The sequence below is a fragment of the Amblyomma americanum genome, chromosome 7 (genome assembly GCF_052857255.1).
Source record: "Amblyomma americanum isolate KBUSLIRL-KWMA chromosome 7, ASM5285725v1, whole genome shotgun sequence".
NCBI classification, from domain to species: Eukaryota; Metazoa; Arthropoda; class Arachnida; order Ixodida; family Ixodidae; genus Amblyomma; species Amblyomma americanum.
The window spans coordinates 115,281,179-115,301,590 of NC_135503.1; the positions used below are offsets into that span (position 1 = coordinate 115,281,179).

At 44.8% G+C, this 20,412-nt stretch overlaps 1 protein-coding gene across 9 annotated transcripts in view; it reads left to right on the forward strand.

The window, feature by feature from the left end:
- LOC144099489 (uncharacterized) overlaps nt 1-10,224 on the forward strand; it is a 79,826-nt gene extending 69,602 nt beyond the window's left edge. For 8 of the 9 annotated variants that reach the window (XM_077632831.1, XM_077632835.1, XM_077632837.1 and 5 more), the window contains 6 exons: nt 1,711-1,946; nt 4,262-4,374; nt 5,660-5,789; nt 6,363-6,539; nt 7,949-8,074; nt 9,886-10,224. In XM_077632831.1, the coding sequence (XP_077488957.1) occupies nt 1,711-1,946; nt 4,262-4,374; nt 5,660-5,789; nt 6,363-6,539; nt 7,949-8,074; nt 9,886-10,131 (1,028 nt within the window). In that variant the 3' untranslated portion in view covers nt 10,132-10,224. Of the gene's footprint in view, nt 1-1,710; nt 1,947-4,261; nt 4,375-5,659; nt 5,790-6,362; nt 6,540-7,948; nt 8,103-9,885 lie in introns of all 9 variants that reach the window. The other variant, XM_077632834.1, reaches the window with a different exon arrangement.
- Nucleotides 10,225-20,412: the final 10,188 nt, after the last annotated feature.

Consider the following 20,412-nt stretch of genomic DNA (forward strand, 5'->3'; position numbering starts at 1 on the left):
CGTTGTGAATGATAATAAGGGTGGCATACGATTCCGGGATAAGCAATCTAGGTGAGCTACCTAGCTCACGTGACCTTGTGGCGACATCGCAATCTGCCCACCGGATAGTGAGCAAACTTCCCACGTACTTCCCACCGTGGCAGGTGGCAGCTAAATTAATGATTGGTCGCTCGGGAAGAGCAACCTGGGTTGCACAAGGCCCATCGCTGGCAGCAGCTGCCATCGGAGGGCAGTAGTACATCGCTTAACCCCTGCACCATAGCGCCAGGTGGGGTATGAGAAGTCCCAGGTATTTTTGAATGCAAAGTAGAGAATGACCTTTTGTATGTATGGGAATTAATCCATTACACTATCGTGCCATTTCCATAAGGCGGAGCCTAAGTGTCCTTTCCAATTTTTTTGGTGTAACTACAATGGTGTGAGCAAATTTTAATCGTATTTGGAAATATAAATTAATATAAATATAGCACAGCTGCATTTTGCATATAGCTAGGCATATACGAAGACAAGTTCTCTTTTCGAAACGTTGGCAAGCACACTGAGGCTTTCCTCTCCCTTGTTCACTTTGTGTCTGTCAAAAACTATCTACTTGCTCTGTCTCTACCATGACCACTCCTATCTATACCAAATTTAATTGTGATGCGGTAAGCGTATGTGCAAAAATGTCGTGCGCAAGCACTGAGGTTGCGTGCGAATGATAAAAGAAGAAAAATGCGTTCCAAGTTATTCAAAGAAGCAGTGACGATACGGCTTCTGAATCAACAAAAACTGTGGCTCTCAGTTCTTTTTATATTATTTTTTTCGAGGTATACGAAACTGCTGGAGGACGCGTCGGAAAGAAGCTTTCTTTGCCTCTATACATCACCGTAACAGTGGAAAGCCGCTATTGTAATTTATTACTGTCGTGAAAGTAGCTCAGTTCTGCTGCTTTTTTGGTCACTTGGGGTCTTTACAAGCGTTTTTAGTAATTTCGCGTCTATTTAGAGCCCGGTATTGTTCGACATCAAAGAGCAAGGCTTTCAGAAAAAAAAAATAGAAATGGGATTTTCACACAATAATTACCGTTTTTTTCACGCGAATGCACATTAAGGGCAGATAATTCAGATAGTGCAGTTAAACGACAAAACTGGAAGCATGTTTAGGAAAACTTTTTCTTTAAGATAGCAAGCTCGCATTAGAAAAAAAAAGGCTGGACTTGGCTTCATCAACATGTGTAAGCAATTTGCTCCCATTTTACCCACAAATTCGAGCACCTCAGCAACAGTACTGAATGAATGCTTTGTAGAGTACAATTCAATGCAACATTGTATAGTTTCTGACTTTAAATCCTATAATCCAAAATCATTTCAATTCAGTGTTCAGTGTTTTCCATTACAGTTCAAAAATGGTATTGTGGTGGTTTGTTCAGATCAGCAGGCGCAGCCTTTTGCGATGTATTCCGATGCACGTCACAGATGAGCTGGTTGATTCACAACTTATAATTTATGCACTGATGAACAAAACAGCTGATGTATAGAACCACACTCCAAAAGTGACAAAGTCAAACAAAAATGGTGATATCCAATGAAAAATTCCAAAGCGACAAATTTTCTCAAGATGGCGGAGCTCCATCTGAGATTCAGTGCTTCAATGAACTCAGATTTCGCCCCTTTACCGAGGACGGCACCAGTCCTGCCCCTGCCATCTCGATAAAGTTGCCCTCTGCCACAGAGCTGGCCCTGGACAACTACATGAAGATGGCGGCCGGCAGCGCCTCGCCGCACTTCCTGCTTTCCCTGAGCGCCGACTCGGAGTTCGACGAGAGCCTGGAGGTGCGCGACCGCGCCGCGAACATCGTGGAGAGGTACCGCGCACAGAACGTGCGCGGCTACGGCTTCGCGCGCTACCAGGTGGCCAGCGCGGGCATCGAGACCGGCAAGCTGTGGAAGCACCACGAGATGCTGTTGGTGAGTGCACGAGCGCCTTTCTGCGGTATTAAACGAGCAACAGCGCACCGGAAATGCGAGGCCGCAAAAGACAGGCACACGAAGACAAATGGTGAGTTGTAAGTCATCTCTTACCTTCGTCTGTCTGTCTTTCGTGTTCACGAGTTTTTGGTGCGCTGTTCTTCGTAATCAGATGGATAAAAAAAAACATGTTAAATTAGGCGGCGGCGTAGTCAGAACGCTCGGCGAGAGCCGTGATGTCCCCTCGTTTCACTTCCTCCTTCTTGTCTTCAACTCCCCCTTCTTCTCCCCCTTCACTTCAGTCGCTTCCTCTTCTGTCTCCTGGCATGACTAATAGCATTCTTTCTTATCAGCTTCTTTCCGCTGCTTCTATCTCTTGGCTTCGCTTCTTTCTTTCTCTTGTCCTTCTACGTTTGCCTCTCTTCTTTGCTGCGTCAACAGTATAGCCCATGTTCCTGCAGCAGCGCACCGTTGTGGGCATTGCGGCCTGAGGCTTGTGTGGACGCTGTGAAAGAGCGAGAGAGCCTTAGAAGAAGGATGAGAAGGAGGCTCTCTGCAGCAGCGTTCCTGGAGGGAACGAGAGGAACTTGCGCCCGCGTCGTAGCCGCAGCCGTCGGAGAGAGTGAAGGAGTGGGAGAGGGAAATGAGGACGAGGCGCGCAGCAATAGCACCCCTAGAGCGGGGCGAAAGCGGAAAGACGCAATTAAAACGCGAAGATTAAAAGCGAATTTGAAAAGACAAACTCCCACTGCTGACGCTGAAATGCCGCATCATATTGCAGTATCCATGTCACTCGGACAAATTTAATGCCATTAAGGGCTCATTGCCTTCATTCACACAGTTCCCTAGTGTCATTAGCGATCTACTGAGTTCGCCACAGTTGATTCGCTCAAGCAATGCGTACTCTCGTCCCTAATTAATACGCAGGAAAGCATGCAAATTTGTTAGTAGCAAGTTCCTATCCTGTAGTAAGTGGTCCACCCCTGCTGAAACGTTCCATACCAGTCGCTCGTATAGGATTACGAAACTATGGAGTCTATACGATGTGAAAAAATATATGTATATCCATACGTTTTCTAAATGGAGTTCATAAGGATTGCATAAAATTTCCATAAAACTCCTTAAAGTGTGCTTGACGTTATATGGAGTCCGTAAGTTTTCATATGCGCTTTTCATAATGTACATACCGACTCGATACACTCCATACTGACTCGATATAACTCATATGAATATGTATGAATTTATGGTACTCGCCTTGTCCAAACTTTCAGTAGGGATTCATAACTTTCAGTCAGATGAGGCATCTATACTGCATTTTTTAAGCTAAGAGTGCCATTTTTACTAGCACTTCTGAAAGATGCGCTCTTGATCGCCGTGCAGCGCTCTGCTGACGGTTTTAGGATTTTCGTTTGTGACACTAGTAACCTAATTCTTTGCACTCGTGCATTTCTCAGTAAACATAAAAAGTTCTCTCTTCTTCACTAACTTGTACACTTGGGATTGATGGTTCATATATTTTCTAATCCATAGTACATCACAAGGCCAGTAACGGAGACAGGTCGACCTAACTCTGTCTCCGTCCCTTTTCTTCTGACACGCTACGACCTTGCAAGTTTCCATTCTTCTGCTCGAATGTACGCCGTCCCTGGACTTGCAGCAATTTTCAGATGCGTATGTAAGCTGATAGGTCTGCATTAGCATCACACTGTTACCACCAGAGCCTGAACATACGCAGATTTCGCGACCACTTGCGTAAAGTTATGTTCGAACAAGCGGCAAGTGTCCATGTCTTGCTGTTGTATCATTTTGCATATAGCAGAGGCGGAGCGAACAGCATCTTGGAAGATATTGGCAAATATGCTAATATAAGTGGCCTCTACAAAGCAGTGTAAAGCGTGGCTAGACCGCCCATGCCGTCCCTCCATGTAGCAATAGACTCCTACTTTTCCCTTCCTTAGCAACCCAATTCCCCAACAAACTGCCTTGAGCCTCCCTTTCTAAATAAACAGCTCATTCATTAATTAATTCATTCATTCATTCATTCATTCATTCATTCATTCATTCATTCATTCATTCATTCATCATTCATTCATTCATTTTGCAGCAATAGTCCACCTATTTATAAGGATATATGAAAAGCCAACAGAATAGCTCAGTGGTTCGCTTATGGGCGTACACTAACCTCCCTAGGATCGCTGCCAAACAAAACAAAACATCTGCGTCCTTTACACCACCGACATTTGGACGCTTCTTTATATTCAGTAGCGAACAAGTGGATGCACACAGTCTCCTTTTATCTCCGCCCATGCTTGCAGAATCTGCGGCAGTGGTCGACTGAGCCACTGGTTGTCTTCCTGGGACTCCTGGTCTACCACCACCCGAGCTACCCGGACGCTTACGTCACCGGACTGGTATCCGAAGTAGCCGCGTGAGTATGACACACAAATGGCCCCCTCAAGCGGCGGCGTCTCAGATGGAACATATCACGCTTACCGAAGGCCTCAGCGTCGTTTCGTCACTCTTTTGTAGTTTCTTTCAGTTCCAGACTTCGTTACGATCTGGGAGTGGACTTGATATTCAAGTTTACAGTCTGTAGATTAATACATGAAATGCAATCAATAAGCCCGATATCGGCCGTTGCAGAGACTCTGGCTTTAGCATGTGCTTGTAATGCACTGTACGGTGAAGGCAGGGGCTAGCGGGGTAAACAACAGAACAGACGTGGGCGCGAGAAATAGGTTAAATATCCTGGACTAGTCCTGGATGGCCAGTAAGACATTGAGGAGGGCAAAAATCTTCCCACTGTTAAGTTAACAGCGTGCTTTTATTAATATACTGAAAAATTGTTCGCCGACACTTCGGCAGAAACGACAGGTCATCACGTGTAAAACTGGCAATGAACGGCGGACACGCTTTATCAACAAAACGCGATTTCAGAAAAAAATAAAGAGGACACAGCCTTTCTAAACATCAAAATAGGTTCATTCACACGGCGCTCCACACACTTGCCTGGAAGGCTCAAATAGTGCACTTCGGTTTCCGTAAGCGGTATTTATCGCCACTCATTGGGCCGGCGAGCTGGAATAACTTGGCATCCAAAAGAAGCAATGCAGAGGATGACTCTGGCAAAGTGTGTTTACTCGCAGGAACAGTACATGAATTTAAGTGCAAATGTGCCGAGGCGACAGCAAGAACATATTAATATAAACACGATGTCAGAAGGCGCAAGTCCGGCTGTCGCTATACAATTCGTTATAAGTAGGGCGATGAATCCCGATTTTTTTTCTCCTAAATTCTAAAGCCAGGGCTAATTTAAGCACGCCTCACACTCCACCAGCCCGAAATTTTCTATAGGAAAATCATGAAAAATCTAATTTATTCGACAAATAAAGTTCAGAAAATATCTGGAGCAAATAGAATCCCCCCCCCCCCCCCCCCCTTCCCAGCGACTACCTCCAAAAGCCACCCAGAAAACACGTTTCAAGCTGTAATTAAGCGCTTGCTCTTTAGACTGTGGTCTACGTGTGCGTGGGGCCGAGGCCGTTTCACAGGTATGACAATCATTGTTATTTTTTTCTGAAGAGTGCCAATATGCCAATATTTTGCTCAGTCCTTCACTGAGGAATATTCGACAGAGGTCCGCAGGTTGCCGTCTGGTCTACATGGACTCATCTCGTAGTTTAATACCAAACTATTTTTTTTACATTTCTCAGTTCCCTGAGTTTCCTCATTCTGGTGGCGCACTACTCCGCGCCTCCCAGCGTGGCCCCCAAGCGGTGTGAAGTGGAACTTATCAGTAGCTGGACACGTGATGCTTTCAACGACAGGCGCCTCATGAGCGTGGTGAGTAAATTTTTGGGTTTTTTTTTTCTGCAACGTCAGCTATCGTGTAGAATGCATAAAAAAGTTAGGATAAATTCTAGGACATCAACCATTCGAAGATCGGCTTCTAGCATCTGATTGCATCTGGAACGTTATACTGCCTGTAAACATTCTGTTACAAAGGATGGCGCTCTGCAACAGTTTAGGTTGACTAAGTGCAGCTGTTTCGATGGCTCAGCAGTTCAAAAAAGTTCGCTGGTGACCGAAATAGCCGGGCGCATTATCATTACCAGATGCGTTCGTGTGTGTATAGACAGGGAAAGGGAAGTCCCCTCCCTCAACTACATTGGCTCTGAATTGGCGCTGGTTACAGGAAAAATCCACTGCTGTTGCAGGCTGAACCGGACAGGTTCAAGATGTACGGTCTCAATGGGGCTCTCATCATGCGACTATAATCAACTACATGCGCTGATATCTATCCGCCGTCACTATCCTGTATAGAATGGTCTTTAAACGGCGCATGGCATCGCAATTTAAGTAATCGTCATTTCCGTAGAGACGCTGCTCTCATGTAAACGAACCTAACCCTCGCAGGAAGAAGCCGCCAGTGTGCTGAACACATCGAGGCTAGAGCGGGACATTCATCTGCCCTTGCTGCTCTCCCAGTCGATGGCCGTTGTCGAGTACAAGGTGGAGAAGGACTCCAATACGAAGCAGCCGCGAGTGAACAAGCTGAAGTGCTACAATTGCAGCCTGCAGCCCTTCCACACAGTGAGGGACCGTGTCACGTGACAAGTTACGGCGATCGCCGTCTTATAAGTCGCTTCACACCTGACCCTTAACGGCAGCGTTTAGCCGTGCCTGAGCCGCTGCTAATCTCGTTCAAAGCGAATTTGCACAAGAAACAGTTTTCTCGAAGCGATCGCTCGACCTGGCGAGAAGGCCGCTCCGGGCAGTGCACTCTCTTAAAACTTAAAAAATTACGTTTTTTTTTCATACTGTGGATGCAGTTATGAAGTTTAATGGTTTCGCTGGGACATGCTCATTTTCATTCCGAACTTTTCTTTGTTAAGCACAGATCTAAGCTCTTTTAACGTGACTTTTATATTTAATTCCGGAGTGTTCCCTTTAAAGCACATTCATGCTCTTTCTGAGGGCAAAGCTTTATTGAATTCTGCCGCTAGTACCGGTAAACATAAAAGCGGCGACAGGTGACGGTGTTAACAGGATGATCGCATTGGGAAATACGAAAAAGTGTCATGTTCGGACGTGAATTTCTCGCGCCGAATCCGCCCTCTTAATTGCGGTCTTAAGACCTGCTGCCTACAGTGTATTGTGCCGCTGACTGAACTACTACTGCCGAAAGTTGATCACACCGGCACATTTCCTAGTCCGTCAGGCGGGAATTTTTATCCAGAGACCGTCATTTTGTTCTTTTGGTTCCAAAGATCTGTATCTTTCATGCCACGACAAAGTGTAAAGGCGATGGGGAAATCCAGCCTTCTCAGAATAAGGCTGCACTGAGAAGTCTCGATGGCAAGCACAGCTGTTTACCTCGCAACAGCTCTCCAGAATCCGGGACACCCGTAAGAGTTATACCACCGCTTTCCGCGTGTATTTCAACACCAGTGCGACTAAAGAGAGATATACTATATCACATGTCTTCCATGTATCACATGCCTCCAATACCTGCGATAAAAACTCGTCAAAATCGTCCATTGACCTGGCCCTGTACCATCGTGCGTGTGTACGTGCACCCTGGTTTTCTTCAGATTCAGCCATTCTTTTTATGTATAAGTACGAACTGGCTAGAAAAATACTGAAAGCGTATTAGATGCGTAATTCTGGAGACACTTGTGTCAGTCGGCCATCAGTAGTGGTTTCACAAAATGAACTATATTTCCTTGAGAGTACCTATCTCGATTGATAGCGTGATTATGGACGCGTCCAGGGTTATCTTCATCTGGCCGCAGATAGTTCGCACCTTGTATGCCGGTTTCGTTTTTGTTTGTTTTTGTAAAATTCATGGCTTATATACCTTCCCTTTTCGTTATAAATTTCAGTTAAGTTAGCGCTTATTTTGTCTAGTCACCCTTTTGTCCGTGTTTGTGCGCTGTTGTCAATCATTACTAGAAAAGTAACGACACCGGCTGCTCGGTAACTTTGGTTTCTGCTCCAAGGTGTGCCGCTCGAGCTCCAGCTTCCTGAGTGGCGGACGCAGTAAGACCACATTCAGCCACTATGACGACGACCCAGTGAACGGAATCTGGCGAACGTACAAGACGGCAGTGGACATGGTGAACGAGGTGCTTGGCCCGTCGCTCATCTTCTGCAGTAAGATACAAGTAAAGAAGGTAGCGGCAAATACCCATCAAAGGAGTCCCTCCAGTCAATGGCGTCGACCGGTTGTTTATGACGTCGCGGCTAATTAAATTTCGCAGATGCACTAGTCAGTTACCTGCGATTTCATGCTATACTCGCGAACAACTTCTTATGGCAACGCAGCAGAGGCTACGCAGGAATGGAAATGGGACGGTTACTTGTCCCCGTGCCGGGGGAAATGGGTTCCTCATAACTAGGGACCCTGCACCCTGACCCTCTCTTCAACTTCCCCATTCACCTTTCAGCCCCCTTGCCCCAACAACGAACATTCCACTCCCAACAAAAGGGAACAAAGAACCGTTTGCTTCCCTTTCCTGTCTAGCCTCTTCTGCATTTCAACCGCGACGTCATGCGAACCGGTCGACGTCATTGGCTGGAGGCCCTCCTTTGATTGTGATTCCCCGCTGCCTTCTTGACTTGTGCGACATAAATGCTTCACCCTTCATCTTTGGGACAAGACGTTCCTAAGAAACCTCATTTTCCCCAGCGAGCGTATCGTTACAACATATAGAAAGCCATGCATATATTGTTAGTCTCTTTTTTGGAATGTCACAACATGGAGTTTCAGAAATCCCTGTTAATCCCTACGCGTGCTTATGGCGCAGCTAATCTGTTCCAGTGTAGTGAGATTTTGTGCAAATGCTTTAACACAAACAAAATGCAAAACACACCAAAGAGATGTCCGATTTTAATGCACGTTAAGGATCCCTGTATGGTTAAAATTATTTTAATGCACGTTAAGGATCCCTGTATGGTTAAAATTATTTTAATGCACGTTAAGGATCCCTGTATGGTTAAAATTATTTTAATGCACGTTAAGGATCCCTGTATGGTTAAAATTATTTTAATGCACGTTAAGGATCCCTGTATGGTTAAAATTATTTTAATGCACGTTAAGGATCCCTGTATGGTTAAAATTATTTTAATGCACGTTAAGGATCCCTGTATGGTTGAAATTACTCCAGGGCCCCCAGCGACTCTTTCCTCCTCCCTCGTATAACCCCTCCCCCACTCTATCCCTTCCCTGCCTGCGCCGTTCGGGTGTGCAAACTGAATGATACAGTTACTGTACTTTTTCTTTCCTCATAACCAATTATTGGTGTTACTGCTTGGGTCATAGATGCTTCCGCAGTCTACTAGTTTGTGTAGAAACCTGGCGCCATGGCAAGCTAGTAGCTGATTGACTACAGACTTTTTTCTACATTTAAGTACTACCATTTCATTTGATAGCAGTGCCGGTGCTTGACACCTGTGTTTATTTGCGTTAAGTGAAGAAACAGCTGTCGGGAAGCTGCGCCGAGGCTGTCACACATCGATTCGGGGCACTGGTATAAGGTACGAGATGCACCATGGACACGTAAGCTAAACGGGGACGTGTTCCTTCCATGAGAATTTGTGAATATGGCCAGAGATTCATATGGCAGTGTCTCGATAAACCCAGCACATCTATTTGACGTATTTTGCAAAGGAATTAAAAGATTTAGCATAGCGCGATCCGCGGCAGCTTCCGCGGGGAACCACTGCGCATGTTCAGATCCCCCCGAGGACGCTAGGTGGCGCCAGGTGCTGGTCAGCTGCGCGCACGCCTGTCGCGTTGGGGCCAATCAGCGCGTGCGCACTGGCGGCTCGCGGTATACGCTCGCGATGGAAGATTCGTGCTTTGAGGTTTACAGACTATGACAAAATGTCCGCTTTTAAGCATTTAGAAATCTACTCACGACGGCCTCCCCTACAGATTCAGTCCGTGGAATACGCTCTGGACCCTTCGGTGGCCCGAACAGCCGGGTGGGCTTTCTACGACCTCGACCTGGAGGACTACCACGGTGACTGCGCAAGTTACTGGAGCCCGTCCAGCGGAGATTCCGATGGCAACGAGTCTGTTGCCTACTACAGGTTGAAGCATGCCGTGCGACAAGTGATGGCCCTTCGTGCCGCGAGGAGTTCTCACCCAGACTCTGGGAGCGGCAGCAGTTCCGCCTAAGTGTTCACTTTGCAGTGGCTTCCCACGAGACGCCACGCCGCCTTGCTCGGAAGTCACGCTGATAGTGCCGAGTAAACAGGGTCCCTCTTCGGACTGTTCGCTGTCTTCTCAGTTTATCTCTTACTGTAGCAGCGTTAAAGAAATGAAAAATGAGCACTGAGCAGCTTTGGATGTAAAAAATTCTTCAGTAACATTTGTACATAACTATAAATCAGCTATAGTATGTTATGAGTGCGCCTAGAATCAACTTCAGGACAGCTGTTAACTATTAAAATGCCACGAAAACCTCGACATGTTAATTCTGATGTATACGGTGGCCATTTAAATGGCAATAAATATTACGTCAGAAAAATATCATACGCCCTGCACCAAGCACATTTGTCACTAAACGGACGCTCCCTGGCTTCCAAACATTTGCGAAGCCGCAGCAGGCACAGGACAGGATTAATTAGAGAGGTACGGGAGAGCTTTCTGTGCTGCCGTGAGCGTTGTTAGGTTGATGAAGATGATGACGCTATCACTTTTATACTAATATGCACACGCAGCTTTTGTTGCTGCTGCGGTCACAATACCAACATCTGAAGCTGAGACAGCTTCCGTAGACAAGGAACAGTAAAAGAAAGTTTGCCGATTACTGCAATCGATGCAGTTGCCATTGAACACTGCACGCATTATTGTTTAAAAAGGTCTAGCGACAATATCGAATGTGTAAATGGGGTACTCACGTTAAGCGAGAGGATTTGGCGACACGTCAAATTAAGACGCGAACATGATGACTTTAACGCAAATACGAGAACATAGTTATTAGCTGCTGGGGAACAAACGCTGCCACAGTTCATTAACACAACGGTATTCGAACTATCGAAGAGAAAATCGAGTGCGCCAGTATTGAGACAACTAAAATCTTGTCCATTTGTTGTTCGCGGTTCATTTGACACTGACACTTCGTGATGGCTCCTTCAATGCTAGTGACGAAAAAAAAAAATCATTGTCCTTTGTAGATTGCCTGTTTTATTTTCGTTTTATACTACAAATTTCTTGTGTTATTTACGTTTTATATTCATCACAGAGACTTGCCTTAAAGTTTGCCTAAATGTTTTAAGCTGTAACGCAGTGTTCGTTTGTTTTAATTTTTTATCTTCTTTTACCTTTTCATTTTTACCACAGCCCCATCCTACGCCTTCCCATTGCAGCAGTATTGTCTCTCATTCGATCTTATTTATTTTATTACAATTCCTTTTGCAAGACTGTTTTGAGTCTTTACTGGTGACATCCTTTTATTGAAATTTGCTTTATTTGCGACTTTTAGTGCGCACTCAGGACGCTGTGAGCCCACAGGTTACTGTATCCTGCAAATATGCAGTTGAAACTTCAGCACTTTGCATGAATAACATTTTTATTCACATTGTTTTTCTACCTTATTTAGCGACTCACCTGTACAGATGTTGCTTCTTATCAGCCTTAACAACCCAACTCTCCATACCTACCTATTTTTACGGCGTGAGCCGTTATACGGTGCACATCCCAAGCCGTCGCGTGGTTGACGCCCGCTCAAATAGTCACGGATCGAAGCGCAAGAGAAAAAGATGAGATAAGGAATAGAGGAATGGCAATGGGAGAAAAAGGGGAAGAATTAGGGGGAGAAAATGAAGGGACGCTGCTGCCGACCGAGATGTTTAACTACGAGATAAAAACGTTGTGCAGGAGAGAAAGGAGAGAGAAGAGAACAAGGGCAGCCATGGGAGAAAGAATACAGTGGGTTCTATGACACATGGGCAACTAAGGCCATCGTGCAACGGAGTGATTGAATTTCTAGAATGAAGAGCTATAAGTACGCTTAGGAAATCTGTGCAAACAATGCTGTTTGTAAGGGTCTCATTTACTATCTTTTCAATGGCCACACAGACTGTGTAACATTCGGAAGTGAAAATGGATGCACACTGCGGAAGTCGTATTATTTCTTCCTAATTCCCTCGTACTACTGCGCCTACAACGTAAACATTCGTTTTCGAACCAACAGTGTAAAACTCCGCAAAGCCCCAGTATTTTGCCCCGAGTGCAAGGAATTCCGGTATGATGTGTTCTTGTGCAGTTTGTTTTTTGCGGAACTGCGCAAGAGTGAGATCGAATATTGGAGGAAATTTGTACCGTGGAGCTAGTGGATCTCGTCTTTGTGCAACAGCAAGTAATGCGTCTAATACGCCCAGATCTTGGAACATATCTTCAAATCGCAACAGTAGTGGCCTGCTAGCTTGCAATTTGTTGTTTAATATTATTCTGGAAGGACACTTCGTTACAACAAGTTAACTGATGTGTTTTGGTAGAGATCTTATTTTACGGATATATCCACAAGGTAGAGCGGTTTTTCTAACTTCAAGATGAGGTTCAGTTGTTTCTACATAGAGAGCATAATGTTGTGTGCACGAGAGCCGTAGACCTGAGTTATGCACTGGATCCAATTTTCTTGTGTGTGACGGTCTTGCTGAACTGTACACAATACATCCATAACCTAAGGGTGACAATATAAAAGAGCAATAAATATGCAGGAGGCATGCTCTATCAGACTCGCAATGCTTCCTTGAGAGCACTGAGTATTTTGAGAGATTTTGAGGCTTTCTCTTTCAGCGTGTTTATGTGCTGTACGAATGCGAGATAGATTTTTTTTATCAAATGTTATGCCTAAAATTTACGTTCTTATTTTACTCGCAGTACAATTTATTTTAGGTGCAGAGTGGGATCACTCTGCAAACGTCTTTTAAGTGAGAAAACAACAGCAACTATTTTTTGCGGAGAGATCTTAAACCCGTTTGTCTGCCCAAACCGAATGTCTGTTTAAAGTCAGTTCTATCTTGCTTTGAGGCTGATAGGCTGGATGATGTGCATGCTATTTGAAGGTTATCAACATATACGTTATGCATGATGGAATTTGGAACTCTTTTCGCTATGGAATTCATTTTTACTCTAAAGAGTGTTGTACTTAGACACACACCTGTGGTACATCATTTTTCCGAATGAATTTTCTCGAAAGAGTGGAACCTAGCCGTACATTAAATGAACAGTCAGAAAGACAGTCTTTCAAACCGTTTAGCATCCTGCCACGAATACCTAGGTCCGCTAGGTCCCAAAGAGTGTTGTGTTGCGTTGTGTTGGGTTTTATGGCACATAGGCAGCTAAGGCCATCATGCGCCAAGCTCAAGGTATAAAAATGGTTTTCCGTAGAATGTTTAGGAATATTAAAAATCGTCTAAGGTGTAGATGGCCTAAAAATATTGAACTGCTTGGTAAAAAACAGAGAAGAGGAAATTTGGAAATAGTTAATAGTAAAAGCCCCAAAAACGGTAAGGTAGCCTCAGCAGATATCCTTTGCTGGGCAAGGACCCTGAGGCTCCCAACAAATCAAATAAACAACTTCAGCCTTCTTCTCAGGAATGATTAAGTGGCTGGGGTTTACCATGCAATAAAGTGAAGCAGTGGTTTAAAATTTACAGTTTTTCAAGTACCCCTGCTTCTTTTAAAAAGCTAAAAACGGAAAGCATGTTAGCAATAGCATTATCATCTAAGAGCAGTGCTGGATAAAAAGGAATGCATTCATTATAAAATTGAGTAAAATACTTCTTTCTTAGTTTCTCAAGTTTCACACATGAAAATAAAATGTGATTAACAGTAAGAACATCTCCGCATTCGCAAACAGGTTTGTCTTGTTTTGTTAGCAGGAAGTTGCGCGTAAGGTGCGTGTGGCCTATCCGAAGACGGCATAAAATCACTTCCTTAAAACGTTCCTGGTTAACACATGATTTAAATTCACCTAAAACCGGCTTTACCAAATGTAGTTTATTATTCACTTCGCCGTTCCTTGTGGACTGCCATTTTTCTCTTAATTTACGCTGTACTAAGTTTATGCAATCCTTAAAAGGTATATTTACTTTTGTTATTTCCTTCCCACGAGCCTTAGCAGTGCAGAAATCTGCCTTCTCGTTGCCTCTTATCCCGACATGAGTGGGAACCCAGCAGAATTTTATGTTTTGTCCTCGAGCTGCCGCTCTTACTATCTTGTGTATGATGTCACCAAGAATCGGAGTGACTGCATTTCTAGAGTGCTGAGCTGTAAGTATACTGAGGGAGTCTGTGTAAATAATACTGTTGGTGAGGTTTTCGTTTTCTGTTTTTTCTACGGCCACACAGACTGCGTAACATTCTGCAGTGAAGATGGATGAGCACTGCGGAAGTCGTACTGTTTTCTCCGACTTCCCTCGGACCACTGCGTTTCCTACGTAAACGTCTGTTTTTGAACCATCTGTATAAAACTGCGTAAAACTACTGTATTTTTCTTCGAGCGCAAATAATTCTTGTAGTATATGTTGTTGCGGAGTTTGTTTTTTTATGGAACTGAGTAAGTGTGAGATCATAGATTGCAGGAAAATTGTACCATGGAGGTAGTGGATCTCGTCTCCGAGCAATGCCAGGTAATGTATCTAGTACGCCGAGGTTTTGGCACATCGCTTCAAGACGCAGGAAGAGTGGCCTGATAGCGAGCGGTTTATTGTTAAACAATGTTCTAGATGGGCACTTTGTGACTATTGGGTAACATAAGTGTTTGGGCAGTGAACAAATTCTTAAAATGTATGAGCAGGTGAGCATGGTTCTTCTATCTGTAAGTGACGGTTCTTTGATTTCTACATAAAGACTATTTATCGGCGATGTCCTGTAAGCACCAGCGGAAAGACGCAAACCTAAATTATGTATTGGATCTAGTTGTTTCAGGTACGAAGGTCTCGCTGGCTCATAAACAATACATCCATAGTCTAAGGTGGAGCGCACCACTGTGCGATAGATTTGTAAAAGAAATCTCCTGTCAGCACCCCAAGGTTTACGTGAGAGTACTTTGAGTATATTTAGGGTTCCGGAGACTTTCTTTTTCAGTGCGTTTATATGAGGCAGGAAGTTGAGTTTTTTGTCAAAAGTTATCCCTAGAAATTTATGCTCATTTTTGACGGGTATCGGTGTTCCATTCAGATGTATAAATGGGTCGGCTTGTATGCTTCGTTTCAGCGAGAAAAGGATAGCTACTGTTTTCTGTGTGGAGAACTGGAAACCGTTCTGATCTGCGCATGTCACTAGTTTATTCATTGTCAACTGTATTTGTCTCTCACATGTGGCTACGTTTGAGGATGTGCAGGCTATTTGAAGCTCGTCGACGTACACTGAATACAGGATGGACTTTGGGGCTATTTTACTTATCGAATTCGTTTTTATAATAAAAAATGTCGTGCTTAAAATACATCCCTGAGGAACCCAGTTCTCTTGAACGAAGCTCCTAGACAGGGTTGATCCTAGGCGTACTTGAAAAGAACGGTCTGAAAGGAAGTCAGTGAGGCAGTTTAACATCCTACCGCGGATACCTAGGTTGCCCAGGTCGCGGAGGATCCCAAGTTTTCAGGTTGTATCATAGGCCTTCTCCATGTCGAAGAAAACGGCAAGACAATGCTGTTTGCGTATAAAAGCTTCTCTTATTGTGTTTTCGAGGCGAACTAAATAATCTGTTGAGCATCCCTTTTTATAACCGCACTGATGAACATCAAGAAGTCCGCGGGATTCAAGGACAAATGTTAATCTTATATTAAGTACACTTTCGAAAGATTTGGCGAGACAGCTTGTGAGGGCTATCAGCCTATAGCTACTTGGGGAAGTTGGTGGTTTTCCAGGTTTCATGAATCGCACTATGATGGCTTTCTTCCACTCTTTAGGTATTTTTCCTTCTGTGAATATTTTGTTAAAGAAATTCAAGAGTGTCTCTATGGCAGGCTGGGAAAGATGGGCAAACATTTGATACTGTATCTGGTCGGGTCCTGGAGCAGTTTTTTTGCTGAGTCTACAGACAGTACAGCATTGATTTCTTGGAGAGTGATTAAATTGTTTTATTGTTGGTTTGCACCTCCACTTGTTGGAAGTTTTCGTTTTTCGTCAATACTTTCGTATTTCAGGAAGGACTGCGTACAGTGGGATGAACTAGAAACTGCAGCAAAATGTTCCCCCAAAATGTCTGCCTGTTCCCCTATGCTTGTTTGTATATCAGGTGGTGTCAAAATGGGAATCGTGAACGGTGAGAAGTTGCCATTTAATTTCCGAACCTGTTCCCACATTTTCATTGATGTTATTTGACAGCTTATAGATGAGATGTAACTGCCATGAGGCTTTCTCGGCACTGCGACGGATGTACCGAGCTTTTGCTCTTGCCTTTTAAAAACGTACGAGATTCTCATGTGTAGGGTACCTGCGAAATTTTCCCCAAGCTCTACTTTGTTGTTTTTTTTTTTTTGCTTCCTTGCATTCCTTTGTCCACCACACTGTGTTTTTGCCGCACCACTTCCGAAGACTGAGGAATAGCTAAGTATGCGGCATTAATGATACAATTCATGAACGTTTCGTTGATCTCATCGATGCTGAGCTTTTCTAAAACTATATCCTCTAAATTGGCTTGTGCTCTAAAAATTTCCCAGTCTGCTAAATGCAGCTTCCAACGTCGTGCTTTAGTTGGGATGATTTCCGGGGCGGATGTCAAACTGATGAATACCGGAAGGTGATCGCTGCCATATTGGTTGTCGATAACATCCCATTTAAAATCGTTAAAAACAGATGAAGAACTAAATGACAGATCTAAACAGCTCATATTTACCGAGGTTGGAGAGCAGTACGTGGCCTTTTCCGCGTTTCCGCAGCGCTCGCATCCCCCCAAAGGGGAGTGAGCGATAAATTCCCCAACTACCAGATATGGCTCTGGAAGTTCATCTATCAGTTCATCTTGATCATGGACTGTTAATGTAAAATGTGGAGGAATGTATACGGAACAGATTGTTAGTGTTTTATAGCTGACGATGCTGACTGCAACCGCCTCAAGTTTTGTATTGAGCTTGATTTCTCGAGCAGGGACGCCGCTTTGGACGACAATTGCAACGCCTCTCGAGAGTCGATTTGCCTGCTCGCGATCGCGTCTAAAAGTTTAATAATTTTTCAGAATATGCACATGTTGTGGACCAACATTGGTCTCCTGAAGACATAAAACTATGGGTAACATTGACCCTAAAATATGTGTTATGCCACTGTAATTCCGCATAAGTCCTCGACAATTCCCGTGAATTAAAAAGGCCATGTTTATGCTTTTGAGAGGAAATGAAAGGGGATTTACTTATGTGGTGGGCCCGCTATGAGGGGCCTGTCTTTTTTTCGCTCAAGAGAGCTGTTCCTCCGCTGTAATGGGATCAGAGTGCGTGTTGTATCCATCACCTCAACAGATGTGCTGGAGGACCGCGCAGCCGCGGTTGTGTTAGTTTCAGGCCTCTCCCGATGGGGGGAGGTCCTGCGGGATGCCGACCCACGGACCGGCGCTCCCTGCTTTGGCAATGACAGGGCAGCTTTCGCTGGCCCTGCCTGGGGCGTGGATGGCCCTGCCATAGGCTCGATGGAAGCGGCCTTGGCAGGTGCCGGAGTGCTGTGTGGTGCTACGCCCCTGCGCACCACGTCAGCGAAGTTTTGTTTTGCGGTGAAGGAGAATGTGTTTGTAAGCGCAAAACGCCTTCTCGCTTCTTTCAATGAAATGTTTTCCTTTATCTTTATGGTGATTATCTCTTTTTCTTTCTTCCAGGACGCACACGCCCTGGAGTATGCAGCATGTTCTCCTTCACAGTTTGCACAGCACAGGGCGGCGTCATATACGTCAGACTGGTGATCATTCGAAGCACATTTTGCGCAAGTTTTGTGACCGCGGCAGCTCTGTGAGCCGTGGCCGAACCTTTGGCAGTTGAAACACCTGCGAGGGTTTGGTATGTATGGTCTTACATTGATTTTCAAATATCCCACGTCGATTGTGTCGGGCAGGGTGCTGATGTTGAACGTCAGGATCATGTGTTTTGTGTCTATTTCCTTATTGTCCTTCCGGATTTTGATTCGGTGGACATCTATGACGTCTTGGTCGATGAGCCCTTCGAGCATTTCGTTTTCAGTTATGTGAACAAAATCATTTTCCGAATTACGCCTCGGACAGTGTTAAGTGAGCGATGAGAAGTCACGGAGACCGGGATTTCACCTATGGACGCTATAGGTTGGAGAGCTTAGAGTGTTGGACATTGTCACACAGTTCGAGCAATAAGTCGCCGCTGGCCATTTTTGACAGCTTATAGCCAATGCCTAAGGTTTCAGTCAAGCACTTTGACACAAGGAAGGGGGATATTATTCTTGCCTGTTTATCTTGTTCACTGTGGATCACGTGATATTTGGGGAAAGTTACTTTTCTTTTTTGAAAGAAGTTGTCTGCCTCGTTCCGCCCTCTTTTGAGAGAGCAATCAGGTTTTGAAAGTAGGGGAGCCATAAAAAAAATTTTGTTTTTCGGTCATGGTGCCAGTCACCCACCACGGAGTCCAACAAGGGGACGGGACAGGAGCTTGATAGCAAGAACTGCCCACGCCAGCTGTACACCTCAACTATAACCAAATATGACGCAACTCAGGGTAGTTGGTCCCACAAGGTTAACCCTCGCCGCCAGGAAAGAAGGAAAAACCAAGAAGTGAGTAGGAGATAGGAGAGTTTTGAGAAAGAGATAGGAAAGTGAAAGATGGAGGGGAGGATAGGAAAAGGCGACTGCCGATTTCCCCCGGGCGGGTCAGGCCGGAGGTGCCACCTACAGGAAGCTAGGGCCAAAATGGTGTGTTGCCTCCGCCGAGGGGCCTTAAAGGTCCAAACGCTCGGCATCGGCTCAACCACCAGGATCCCCTTTTCCCCGGACACGGCGATGCCACGCACGGCTAGGCGCGGGTGCTCGGGTCCGTGGTGATGCACTGTTCACCATCATGCTCCTGCGGGGATGTCCCTGCGGATGCTCGGGAACCCGTGGTGTCGCCACTCACCAACGCCTGCAAGCTGCAGGCGTCCCCCAGCGGGGAGCTAGGTCCCGAAGAATCTCAAACCTCCAGGCAGTATCATATGTACTCTCAAAGTAAAAAATTCAGCCAGGCAGTGTCGTTTGTGTATGAATTCATCTCGTATTGCGTTTTTAGGGCGGACAAGATGGCCAGTTGCTGAACATGCTTTCTTGAATTCAAGTTGGTGGATGTCCAAAAGTTTGCGGGATTCGAGGGCAAACATTAACCTAATATTCAAAACACTTTCAAGAGATTTTACGAGACAGTCGTGAGTGCTATCGCTCTATAACTAGCACTAGAGGTTGACGGTTTTCCAGATTTCAGGAATGGCACAATAACATGTTTTTTCCGTGCTGTGTTTTTGTACCTAAAATGAATGTGTGCAGTGTGAGGAACCAGAGACCGCCGAGATATTCTCCGCTAGCATGTCTGCCTGCTCATCAGTACTTGTTTGTGTACCTGAAGCAGTGAGGAAAGAGACCTTGAAGGAGGGATAAGTACCATTCAGTTTACGGACTTGTTCCCACATTTTCTTCGATGTGATTGGACTGTTTATAGAAGATACATAGTGTTGCCATGAAGTTTTCTTAGCGCACCTACGGATATATCTGGCTAATGTATGGTTCACGTCTTTTTTTAACTTATAAGGTCTTCTTTTGTTTGGTATCTACAGAAAATGTCCCAGGCTTTGTTTTATTTCTTGTTCGCTTCTCGACATTCTTTCCATACCAAACTTTATGACCTTGTCGAATCACTCACGAGGATTGAGGAACAGACAGCCGTGCGACAGTCATTATGCAGGTTGTGGACATTTTATTCAGTTAGTCTATATCGCGACCATCTGAACACATTTTCTCCAGACTGGATTATTTCTCGAAAAAGTGCCCAGTCGGCTAAATAAAACATTGAACGGCGACGTTTCTTCGGGATAATTGATGGTGAGGATGATAGGCTGATACTGACAGGCAAATAATCCGTCCTGTATGGGTTATCTAGAATATCCCACTTAAAATCGGCAAACAGATGGCGAACTAAAAGATAAACCCAGGCAGCTCATTTCTGTAGTGCTTGGAGAGCAGTGTGTGTGCTTTCCCACATTCAGTAGGCGCACGTTTTTGCACAGAATAAAATCTTCTAAAATACGGCCTCTAGTGGTCATGTGTTCATTACGTCAAAAAGAAAGGCCTGCATTAAAATACACTACCGGACATGGTTCTGGCAGCTGCCCAAAAAGTGTGTCATGTAGTGTTACGAATACATGTGGCTGAAGATATACCGGGCATATTGTTATTGTTTTAAAATGAAGATTTATTTCGCGGGTTGCCACACATCCCTGGACAAGAATAGCATCCCGTCCAGATAGCCTGCT